The sequence below is a fragment of the Papio anubis genome, chromosome 18 (assembly GCF_008728515.1).
Source record: "Papio anubis isolate 15944 chromosome 18, Panubis1.0, whole genome shotgun sequence".
In the NCBI taxonomy this organism is placed as follows: domain Eukaryota; kingdom Metazoa; phylum Chordata; class Mammalia; order Primates; family Cercopithecidae; genus Papio; species Papio anubis.
In genome coordinates, this window is record NC_044993.1 from 66,285,265 (window position 1) to 66,298,508 (window position 13,244).

At 41.9% G+C, this 13,244-nt stretch overlaps 1 protein-coding gene across 1 annotated transcript in view; it reads right to left on the reverse strand.

Annotated features, from left to right (window-relative positions):
• The window catches only part of RBFOX1 (RNA binding fox-1 homolog 1), a 2,483,424-nt gene that overhangs the window by 43,351 nt on the left and 2,426,829 nt on the right, over window positions 1-13,244 (reverse strand). Inside the window, 1 exon segment of the mRNA XM_031657938.1 lies at window positions 5,146-5,185. Coding sequence (XP_031513798.1) covers window positions 5,146-5,185 — 40 coding nt within the window.

The following is a 13,244-nucleotide window of genomic DNA, read 5'->3' on the forward strand; positions in this document are numbered from 1 at the left end:
GTCTTAGCTATCTTGGGAGGCTGTGGCAGGAGAATTGCTTTGAACCCCGGAGGCAGAGGTTGCAATGAGCCTAGATCATGCCACTGTACTCCAGCCTGGGTGATACAGGGAGGCTCTCTCTCCAGAAAAGTTTCTCTTCTGGAACAACAAAAAATAGAGGTAAGATGCCTTGTTGCAAGGGCTGTGGTGAGGAGAGATTAGGTAATACATGTAAAACACTCAGCATCTTGTCTCTCCCATTGGAAACACAGCATTTGCCTGATTTCTTGGTGGACTGAGGTCTCCACTATGGTGACTGGGGACGGCAAGCCAAATGCCAATCCTCAGTCACCTCGCACTGAAAACAAGTTCTCAGGAAGGAAAGACTCTAGGGTTTTTATTTAAAGAATTCCTACTTTCCAGCTTTACATGTTCCCAAAGTTACTGACACTTCTCATTCCTGAGTTTAAACATCAGTGAAATGAGGATACCTCTTTGTTTTAAAACATATAGGTGGCAGAGTGACATGAATTCAGAAATAATTGTGTTTAGCCATGGTGTTAACCAGAAACTTGTTATACAGGATTTAGGAATGGTGTAAAAATGCACTGGAATCTCAAGACACATTTGCTAGGAGGCCTTCATGGTTGCGTCTAATGTTAGAATGCTTAGGATGTTCTCAATAAAAAGGAACATGGTCAACATTTATAACTTATATCCTCTCACTCTTTCTCTCTGCTCTTCCCATTGTCAAACACCCCACTATGTTACTCCAGTTTCTATCCATTTGTCAATTCTTTTTAACAGTTCATTATAATTACTTTCTCTCCCTCTTTTCATTTGTAATATTAATGGTTATCTTTTGATCAAATACTATGTTCTTTGATCTCTCCCTGAGAAAGGTCAACCAACAAATGTCTTGGTTCAGTTAAGCAATGCTTGTTTTCCACTCCTTGGTCAATTTCTGGCCTCGTAAAATCTATAGCTTCAGGGGTCAGGTGTGGTGGTTCACACCTGTAATCCCAGCACTTTTGGGAGTCGAAGGCAGGTGGATCTCTAGAGGTCAGGAGTTTGAGACCAGCCTGGCCAACATGAGAAACCCCATCTCTACAAAAATACATGGATTAGCTGGGCGTGGTGGCAGGTGCCTGTAATCCCAGTTGCTCAGGAGCCTGAGGCTGGAGAGTCGCTTGAGCCCTGTAGGCAGAGGTTGCAGTGAGCTGAGATCATGCTACTGCACTCCAGCCTGGGTGACAGACTGGGATTACACCTCCAAAACAAAACTATAGCTTCACTTCCAAATATGAGTGACTCTGTAGGTCTAAGAACCTTAGTCCTTGCATTGCCACTCTGTTTGTATAACCTCTACTATTTAGTTTGCTTTACTTTTTAATTAAAATGAATTTATGTAAAGGCATACCACTAAGCAATAATAGTGAACTGGTAGATTTGATATGTTTCATTATGAAACTTAAATTCCTATCTTTTTATACAAAACTTGTGTGTGTGTGTTGTGTTCTGATCTCAGGTAGAAGGAACTCAGATAAAGATCATTCCTATTCTCCTTTCTCAGACAACTCCCACATCCTCTCTGATGAGTAGCCAACCACACTGTGCCCGAGCCTCTCCACTGTGGCTAGAGGCAGTGGTTTTCCTGCAGGGCTCAGATCCTGAAGAGAATGAAGGCTTTTCTTTGCCCTCTGCCCAAACAAGCTGTCCTGGTTTTTTCCCTTCGTGTCTGGCTCACAGCATTTCATAACAAGTCTACTCCCTTTGGTGATTTCAGGACATCTGTGATCATCTGTCCCTCTCTGCTCAATCCTCTCTCCTCTGAAAACTTTCAGAAGGACGTCATTTGTGAGGAGGTTGTGGCTTGCCAATTACCGGGATCACGCAGGTCTTTCAATGCCTATGTGCTTTGGCAGAACTAAAAAATGCCCGAGGGCTCCAACCTCAGGTGGTAGGGATGGAAGACCATGGAAAACAAAGGACAGGGGAGGGGAGAGAGCAGGGTACTTAGAAAAGCCCAGTAGTTCTGGGATGCAAGCTGTTGAGTTGTTTACCTGCTCCGATAAACCGCCAGGATGGTGAACATTTTGAGCAGGAAGAATCTGACAGTATCCTCCTTTGTCTTCCTTAGCAGTGACCACAGCTATAAACTTAATACCCAATAAAATTAAAGAGGTTTATGGCCAGGTGTCCTGGCTCACGTCTGTAATCCCAGCACTTGGGAAGGCCGAGGCAGATGTATCACTTGAGGTCAGGAGTTCGAGACCATGCTGGCCAACATGGTGAAATCCCGTCTCTACTAAAAATACAAAAATTAGCCAGGGGTGGTGGCAGTTGCCTGTAATCCCAGCTACTCAGGAGGCTGAGGCAGGAGAACTGCTTCCAGGGGGCAGAGGTTGCAGAGAGTTGAGATCACAGCACTGCACTAAAGCCTGGGTGACACAGACTCCATCTCAAATAATACAATAATAAAGTTTAAATCTATTAGAGGTGTCCGATATGTCTAACATATATCCCAGGGCCTGTCAGAATTGCCCTAAACCTATTTATTGTGTACTGTTTTTAACGAGATTGAAGGAGTAAGCCAAAATCTTTCTTTAAGTAGAATCTCATACGACTTTCTAAGAATCTGTTTAACCATCATCTCTTTTAAAAACGAAGCTTGGGGATATTTCCACTCATCAGAACATGCTGGTATCTCAAGGGAGGTAGGGTAATGGCTTAAAAAAGCACATTCAAGATTACGACATACTTCTAGCTAGGACGAATCTTGTTCTGTATATTCTGCAATGCAGAACAGATTTATATTTCTTTTCCTTAAATTTATGGTCATCAACGACCTCTTCTGCTGCTGAGCTGGGCAGTGGCGCAGGCTAGTTTCTTACTGTCCAATATACACACAGACACACATCAGCAGCAATACGTTAAATTTGTCATCGGACAAAGCAAAATATTCAGGATTCTACAAGAATCTACAAGATTCTAGAGACTTTTTAGAGACAGGACAGAAACATGTGCTGGGTAAACAAATCTCTAAATTGATATCACAGGAACTTTTTCTGCCACCTGATTGCATATGTGATTCTTCCCCTCTGAAAAATCTTATTATAACATGAAGAGTAGGGAAAATGATAATTTTTGGCTGGGGGTCGTGGCCTGAAAAGTCAGAGAAGGGGCAGTTTTATAAACGAAGCTATCAGACAACTTAGGACTGGAAGAAACCCTGTCCTGTGAAGCTCACTTAGATGCTTCCCAGGCTGCACCACTGTACCCAGTGGGCTTGGCTCAAACATGAATGTGTGACAGACAAAAATCTCCTAAAGGAACTAGACAAGCACAAAGGGACATTTCTGTGGCTTTGTTCTCTGAACAAATTTTTTTTCCTGTCTAGTCAAGTGGTTGGCATATTTCCTCCTCCTTTGTGTTTTTTATCTACTTGCATTGCTCTGTGGATTTTCTGATCCAGCAGTATGCCCCAATCGATACAAACACACACTCTCACTCACTTAAATGAGTCCCTTGTTTTTCCTTATTTGTGGGAGCTCCACAGACCTTGCCTTCAGGCAGCCTCTCCTTCCTGCTACTCAAGAATCTGAGGCCAGCAAGACACCAGTTAGACATCTGCATAAGATACCACACATTAATGATTCAATAAATTACTGTCAGTTTGAATAAACTGAGGCATGAAGAGGTGGACACTCACTAAATGATAGTGAAATATTTTTAACTAAGGAAAATCTGCATTTTTTTTTTTCTTGGGCAGGTGTTGCTGGAGATAGTTTCCATTTTGGTGGATTTTTTAAAAAAGCATTTCTCTATCCCTTGTCTATTCCCTCTCATTTCTAAAGCCCTAAATTCTGCGATGCGAACTACCATTCTGGCTCCTTCCATCTGCAATCATCTACTCATGGGCTACATGAAGGCGAGAGCCAGGACTGGTGATTGGGTTTAGCAGGTGCTTGAGGATATATGAATGGGCTTCAAACTGCTCAGCCCCAGCCTGCCTCATAATTTAAAATCTGAAAGTCTGGAAAAGAGGACGTGAGACGGAAAAGCTTAAGTTCCACAAAAAAGAAAAAAATTGATTGATCACTGAGTGAATTAGGACATATGGGTTGTTCACTCACTTTGTTATGGGGGAAAAATACCCACAGATCATAGTAAATATGCTTGATGCAATAGAACTCAACTAAGTCTATCATTGATGGAGATAAATACTGTATCTCAAAAGTGTAATGATTTGAAATTCAAAAGGCATAAAATAATCAGTGGCTTATCTTCTAGTACCTGATATCAATTTTATCAGAAAATATTTTTTTGCTGTCTAGCCTATAAAACAAATATCCCATCGACTGAGGTCTTTAGTAATAAAAATTGTGATTTAGGGAGTATCTCCCAACACTGCCCACTTATTCAAAATTGTGTTTACTCCACGTCATTTTCATAACATCATTGCTCGTATCATAATGTCGGAGAATAACTACCTCTAGTTGAACATAGATAAGTTTAATTCTTCTCATGAGAAATAGTCTACTCTTTTCTATAAATAAACTTAAAGTGTTACTATTAAGCAATTTTAAGTCATATAATTGGGGGAAATGGAATAAAAGGTTAAAGAAAATGGGGGCTCAATGTTCAATTTGACATACATTTTGTTAAGACAATTTGTAGGAGATGTTTAGGGCTAAACTTGCCCATGAGAGAGAGAGTGTTCCTAAGGCTGCTGTGATATTTTAGGGAAAACATCAAAAATATCAGCCATGAAAATATCTTTTAACCCTCTGCAGCTGGTAACTACAGCTGTTATCCTAAATATTATACCGAAAACAAAGAACATATTGAGAACTTGAGAGACAATTTCTTTGTGGGTGAAGTGGGGTCTTCAGTTGGCATGAAAGAAATGCCACTTTTTTGGGGGGATTGCATTTATTCTGAAGTTGATCGAGGGGTTAATTCCACCCCACTAAACAGCCAGTGATGTCTGCCATGAGCTCAGGGGCAGAAGTCTTTCTGTCCTGCAAGACAAACCACTGAATTATTTCCTGCGAACCAAGGAGAGAAACTCAACTACACCGAGTAGAGGAATTCACAGCAAACTTGTAAAAAGAATGACTCCAGGAGGAAACGGGGACGGCATGCAAGTGAAGGAATACTTACATAAATGTCTGCACCATAAAATCCATCCTGGTAAACAACACTGCAAGGGTGCACACACAAAGAGAAACATCCATATTAGTGCATTTCCCATGCAGACACACCAACCCCTGCACTGGCGAGGTTAGTCTGGTCACAAGGTCCAAAACACAGGAACCGAGGATCGTTTTCACATTGATTAAGGAGGTTGGAGACAACAGCAGTTGAGCAAACTGAGAAAATTAGGCCGGGCTTTGGTGCTGGCCCAGAATTAGGATGTGTGGTGTAGTGGTGGTGGTGGTGGTGGTGGCAGCGGCGTGCTGGGTCCCAAACTTCCCACTCTCTCAGCAGTGGGTACAGAAATGCACGACTTTGAAATGCAAAGAGGACTGAGATTTATTTTAAGTGGCCCAGGCAGACATGAGCATCTTAACAGGTCAGAGTTGGCAGTCAAACCACATATAACCCCCTACCGCACAGAACAAAAACCCAAAACATCTATCTATAAAAATAGGATTTAAAAGGTCGAGACACAGATTGCAGCATTCTCAATACGGGCTACAGCATAATGGCCTCAGGTGAGCTGGACAACACAAACGGTTTCAAAAATTTTCTTTTACATTCTTTCACATTGTATTATACTTCGTAATTCCGTGTGCATTTTTTTATGGTAAATGGAGAATGTCTCTAATTGTATGTAGGTGAGCATGGGTATGTGTGCAAGAATCTGTTTTGTGTGCAGACATGTCTTCATGTGTACAAGTGCGTTGTGTGCATATTTGTGTATGTGTGTTAATATGGACAAGTGTAGGAATGCAGGTTTGCACTTGTCTATAGTATATACATGCATGTAAACATGTATATGTGCATGTGTATATTTATGTGTATATGTGTATTGGGATATTTATGTATTTGTGTACTTATATGTACAGGAGTATATACATGTGAATATCTCTATGTTCACATAAATTATATCTAGATGAAACAAAGTCCCACACCTTGATTGAACAAGTCCAATCTGATAGCAGCTCTCTGATTGCCACCCATATAGTGACCATCCCAGAAAGAAGAGACTTCAGAGAGCTGGGGACAGGGGTTAGGGAATGATTCTCCAAAGCTTTTTGGTACACTTTGAGTAAAAAAAAAAAAAAGAAGCTCTTAGCTATGTGGTCGTGATAAACTGATTTATATTTTCTAAGCATGAAAATGAGTTTAACAAGAATCATATGTAGCCTTCACATGTTTCTGTAAGGATCACAAGGCATCTTGCATATGAAACTGTTTCTAAACGACTATTTTTAAAAGGATCGTAGTGATTTACAATCTTCCCCAATACCTTCCCATGACGTTTCTAGATGACTTATGATTCCAGCAAAGGACCGATGAGCCCCACCATTGAATGAGGCTGAGGTTCTAATAGAAACACAACTTTAATACCAAAGGCTTGCAGCAGATTTCAGTAGCAGAATTGGACCCACATGTAAGCAAAGCATATTGAGCCAAGGGAAGGCATTTTACAACACACACACACAGCACTGACACACACACGCGGCTGTGACACTGGTTTGCTGGAGAACACTCTAGTGTGCTTCTTAGAGTATTCTGGAGTCAACTGACTAAACTCCAAGTACCATTGTCTTTAAAAATGTGGCAGGGATTTCCCACAGTAAGGAGGTTGGTAGAAATAGCTTTCAGCTGTTGTTCATATTTGATCCTGGAGGGCTACAGTTCACAAAAGCACTTGTGAAGTGGCGTAAAGCCCCATTCCAAGGTGCTGAGGTGTGCAGCGTCCTGAGCTATGCTTTGAATTCTTTTTCAACATTTCCAACACAAAGGACAGAATGTCGGTTGGGGGGTCAGAAGGCAGAGTCACCCTCTGCGAACAAGACTTGGAACGGGTCTGATGAAAGAGAGGTGAGCCACAAATATTTAGTTTGGGTCCCAAACCACAGAGCTGATCACTTAGCCACATCAAAACAGCTCCATCCCATTCTTTCATGCTGCCATGCCCTTGCACGTGCAATGCCTTGTGCTGGCAATGCCGTTTATTCCAGTATCCTCATCCAAAAGCAGTGAGATGACCATTCAAGAGCCAAGTTAGATGGTAAGCACAGGGGCATCTGAGTCAAACTGCAGCATCCTCAATCAATAGCTCAGTACCTTTGGACACATCACGTGAGATATCTGAACCTCACTTACTCATCTGTTAAAAAGGGAAAACAGGTAAGTGCCTACCTCAAGGGAGGGTTTCATAAGATAACGTTTGCAAAGAGATGGGCGGCATCATCCTTAACACGGTAGCTCTAACAGGGTCACCATGTCTCAGACCCAGTGCCTTCCCATTATGAACGCCAGCATCATTTTTCAGATTCTTACTGAGTCACTCGTCAATTTCTGCCTCACATCAAAGGTATGTGTGCATGTGACTCATTGCACCTTAAAAGCTACATCCAGTGGCTTAACTAACATTCTGTCTCAATTCCTGACACATTGCTTGTTACCTAGAAGATGTACAATAACTGGGTGAATAGGGCTCATATTTTAGAGGGAAGGGTGGGCATAAGAAGGTGTCAGAAGGACATTGGGTCATTGCTTTATCAACTCGAGGTAGAATTCAACAATGGGTCAGGAGGAGTCTCAGGTTTGTCTGATTTGGCTATTCAGTATTGATGACAGTTGTCAACGGAGGAGAAATTATGATTAACAGACTCGAACCTGAATTAGGAGACCAGGGCAAGAGACTAGACAGAAAGCAGTCTAGAAGTAAACAATATATTTTTCACTAAATATGAAACATATACCTTTAAATATGGGAAATAATGACTTCTAAAGATCTCAATGGTAGAACCTCATCTGTCTGATTTTCTGTGAATGGAGAAAAGAACTGAGTCCAGGCCTTGGAGGCTCTTCCAACAGGGCACTCGGCATGGGTGTGGGCCAAGAGTGGGGTTCTATGATGTGGCTGAGGCTGAGCTCTAGCCAAGAAACCGATCCCTTCTTTCATTAAGACAAGTTGTTATGCACCATGGCCAGTTTTGTGCCTCCATGTCAAGCCTATTTGTACCAACATTGCCCAGAGGTGAGGCAAGAACATGCCGTGATGTTTGCTCTTAGAAGTCTCTGCTTAGTAGGGTAACCTGATCACCATGCTTTGTCCTCCACCGTGGGCTGTGGAAAGTTACTTGGGGGACACAGACATCGCAAATTGATGAGACATTGAACCAAAGAAGAATTGGTCTAGCTTTCTCATTGTGAAAAGCTCAAATTGCATACGTACTATTTCTCTATTGAAAGGTTTTCTGTACCCCAACTACTATGCCAAGGCATGGAGACTGAAGAAGTAAGCCCCCCTCAGGAAACCTGCCCTCCCAGAGTGTACAGGGAGTGGGACACACAGTCACAAATTATGCACAAAATTGTAGAATCACAGCTGGGATAGAGGCTGCAGGAGAGAGCAACAGAGGTCCCCTGAATGGAACGGAAGGAGGCAAGGCCAGCAGCAGAGATGAGAGAGGCTGAGCAAATGGCAGAGAAACCTCAAAGCCTTGGCTCAGTAGAGAGGAGGGAAGAGCTGTCAAGGCAAAGGGTGGTGGGGCAAGGGTACTGCTAAGGCAAGACCCATGGTTGGAAGATCCATGGCCTGGCTTCTTGGAGGGCTAGGGAGAAAGGTATAATGTCTAGCTTTAAGTTCTAAATATGGTGGCTTCACAGCGAAAAGATGATTGTAGCTGCCATTATAAACCCCATCATGAAGGGATTACTTATTTTCAAAGTGCACATGTATTGGAGAGAAATGGAAAGGACAAGTGATCTATCTATAGGATAGCTCTAAAAAATGTGGAACCAATGTATCATCCTCACTGGCAATGTGAAATAAAGCCATGTAATGGGAAGCCAATTTTACCAAAACACTGTTTTTCTTCCTAATAGTTAATAGCATGAGCACCAATACTCCCACTACTCACATTTGTAGAACACGTACCATGGATCAGTCCCTATTCTAGATAGTCTGTGCTCATAATCCCACTCAGTCCTCAGAACACCCCTATGAGATGGATAAAATGATGATTGCCTCTTTAGACATGTAAAAATTGAAAGATAGCTGGGTATTGACTGAACTGGGATTCGAGCCCAGGGAGTCTGGCTCCACAGGGCAAACTCTTAAGTACTATGGCAAGCAGTGGTGGTCAAACTTGAATGCGTATCAGAATCACCTGGAAGACTTTCGAAACACAGATGGCTGGGCCCCATGCCCAGCCCACAGGTTCTGATTCAATAGATCTAGATGACAGCATCTAAGAGCTTACATTTCTAACAAATTAACAGATGATGCTGATGCTACTGGTCCCAGGAAAATGAGAATCATTGCTCTATGCAACACCATCCTCCAAGTGTTATTATTGTACTTTACATGTGAGACAAAACTGAAGGTCGGCCTCCTGGGTCATATTCTAATGGAGGAGCTGGTTACAGGAAAGCTCTTATCACAAAGCCTCATGCTAATTTCCAAAAATGTATCCAAATAATTTTTAAAGCCTCATCAAACAGCTGCACTTAAAATATAAGATATGTAGGGAAAGAGGCACAGGGATGCATTTCTACAGTGCAGCTATAGATAAACTAACCACAGAACAGTTAGAAGAGAAGGGAGTTACCATCGTGCACTAAACAGGTGCAGTCCTATTTCAATGCAGAGATGGTATGTCTAGCCATGCAAAGGTAATTGTATTACTTGTCAATCACATTGGGACTCAATATGCTTTTGCAAGGATATAATGCAAATGCACATTTTATTTTCTTAGAAAAGTAATAGCAGTAGTTAAATATTTGAATCAATGCAAGCAGGGAGTGATTGCACTATAGAAAATTAGTTTATTTTAAAAAATATATAAAATGCCCAAGCCATACAATCTGCCTGTGTAATATAATATATACCAGCCACAAGTATATTCTCATAGAAAAGGCTGTTCACAATTGTTCTACCCTGAGGCCCCTTCCCACTAGAAAATAAACTTTCTAATGTGTTCAAATACCACTGTGTTTTAATGGATATCAGGGGCTATCAGAAACTCGCTGGCATTTGTATAGAATTGTGGGTGTGTGGTGTATTTGTACACATTTTCCTAGAGAATTTTTAATCAGATTATTAAAGGCATCTGTGAAAATGCCTTTTTCATATTCTCTCCTCCAGAAAAAGGGTTTAAAGACCACTAATTCATGATGTTTGTCTATAAATTCACTCTATTAAGAGGCTGTTTGGGTTACATTTTAAAACTAGCAAATAAGAAATCACACTTTATAAAAATAATTCGGCAAAGGAAGCTTGTCCAACCCTCAGTTCATAGGCTGCATGTGGCCCCAACACAAACTCATTAACTTTCTTAAAACACTGAGATTCTTTTTTTTTTTTTTTTTTTTTTTGGCTCATCAGCTGTAGTTAGTGTATGTATATTTTATGTGTGGTCCAAGTCAATTCATTCAATGCGTCCCAGGGAAACCAAAAGGTTGGATGCCCGTGTGTGTAAAGTATTCTGAGAATGGATAATGATGACTTTTGTTCCTAATATTTATGTTAAATGAATAAAGTTCCTAAGCATCAGATAATACAGGTTGGGGACTTTGGGTTTTATCTTATAAATATCTGAGAGCATGGCTGATCTATACACAGAAAGATTCGCCTATGATCCCAGAGACTGTTGTCAGAGGCTTTTTTAGGACTTAACCTGAAAACATTTCCAAAAGGTCAATTTGTTCTTCCACTGGCCAGCTTTAAGTTTTCTCCTGGGATACTCCCTTATCTTTCCTATACCCCAAATAGTATACAGTCTTATCAAAATACTTCTCAAGGGTAACTCTGGGAAGTTTACACAGATGTATGACAATTACCTGAGAAAGCGCAGAAAATCTTGCTCAGATACCTAGAGAACCAAAACCAAAAGCCTACAGCAGACACTAGATGCTTAGGCTTAGAATAGTAATAAAAACATGGCCAGGGGGTGGTGGCGGACACCTGTAATCCCCGTACTTCGGGAGGCTGAGGTGGGCAGATCACTTGAGGTCAGGAGTTTGAGACCAGCCTGGCCAATACGGTGAAACCCTGTCTCTACTAAAAATACAAAAAATTAGCCGGGTGTGGTTGGCATGTGCCTATAACCCCAGCTACTTGGGAGGCTGCAGACAGGAGAATTGCTTGAACCCAGGAGGAGAAGTTTGCAGTGAGCCGAGATTGTACCACTGCATTTCAACGTGGGTGACAGAGCAAGACTGCATCTCAAAAATAACACATGTGATGCTCCATCAGAGCACCCCATTGTACTCCCTTGAAATATGCGTGGTACATAACAGGTACTCATGGAGTTCCTCTTCGATAGGGAGGGGATTGGGGTTTAGCTGCTGTTTTCTAACATCAGAGATTACTAAGTCTATAGGGTTTGTCTCCAATGCCTCCACTTGCCGTTTTGATGCAAAGATAATAAGCTTGTGAGCTCCCTGAACAGCAATTACCTGATGGGTAATTCCTCCCAAATGTGAATCGTAGGAAGCTAGACTGGGCATTGTGGCTTCTCAATCAAACTGACTCCAGGATCAAAGGCAAGGAAAAATAAGGAAAACTCGACTCTGCTCTGTGACTGTTCCCTACTCAATATTGTATTTGCAATCTACATATTCCATAAGCAGTGGAAATGCCTCAACCATTTCTTGAAGGAAAATGGAGGTCTGTGAAACTGCACGTGCCCCCTAGCAAAGATAAATTAATGCATAGAGGGAGAGACATGGGGTCTTCTTGTTTACTCAACCACAAGCAAAAGGGATGTTGAGAAAGAAGACTATGGGTGGTTAATACAGTCGCTAAGTTCACCAACCTGGAGAACAGCAGGTACAGTTCACTGAATGCATGTCACAGGACGGACCAAGTTGTCACCTTACATGAATTTCCCTACTTCACCCTCTATCAACTCTACAGGGGCACATACATCCCCACTCTCTCTTATGGAAACTCTCTATAGACGTTAAGTAAGCTATCCAAGCCAATATGGGTAGAATATTCGGGCTCAGTCTTACTCACCTTAAATCCAGTGTCTTCCTAGGACTGTAAAATTCCATAGACTATGTAGACCTATGTAGACATTACTTTCTAACTCTTCACTCGGTCTCATTCAGTTGATGTTGGCATTTGGGACTCAGTTGGGAGTTGGTTGGTTTGGTATAGGGTTTTCCACTTGTACATATGATCCCACCATGATCCACAACTGTCCCTACGCCTGGAGGAATCATCATGTGTTAATGTCCCAAGAGATTTCTATTTAGGCATGTGAGATAAAAGAGAACAGGGCCTCTTCATTACCTGTGTTCTTCAGCTGCATGGAAGGGCTTCAGAAAATATCAAGACATGGAAGGAAAAGGCAAATCAAGAAAAGGAAATGGATGAATGCCTGGGCACGGTGGCTCATACCTATAATCCCAGCACTTTGGGAGGTCCAGGTGGGCAGATCACCTGAGGTCAGGAGTTCAAGACCAGCCTGGCCAACATGGTGAAGCCCCATTTCTATTAAAAATACAAAAATTGGCCAGGTGTGGTGGCGGGCACCTGTAATCCCAGCTACTTAGGAGGCTGAGTTTGGAGAATCGCTTGAACCCAGGAGTTGGACGTTGCCGTGAGTCGAGGTCACACCATTGCACTCAAGCCTGGGTGATAGAGCGAGACTCTGTCTCAAAATTTTTTTTTTTTTTAAAGGAAATTGATGAATGTAGGGCATCCTTAAGGACTCTACTCATGTGACTATCTTTGTTGGATACCTCCAAGGGTCACCCAAGCTTCCACAAAGGTAGCCATGGAGATTCTAAAGGATATTTTCTTCAATCTCCCAGGAAGAAGATTGAAGCCATGCATGGACCTAGGATACATTTTTGACTGGTATTTTAGTAACAATATAGATTCATATTGGATACCTCAGGAAGAACAGATTTAGGTTGGCAGATAAGCCTTGAATTGGTGACAGTGGAAACAATATATTCTTAAATGCAGTTTGTTAGGTGACATCTTAGAAAAGATGAAGATTGCTTGGGGGTGTGGGTGGGGGAGGGGTCACAGGATAAGATTTCACTGTGGCAATTTAGGAAAT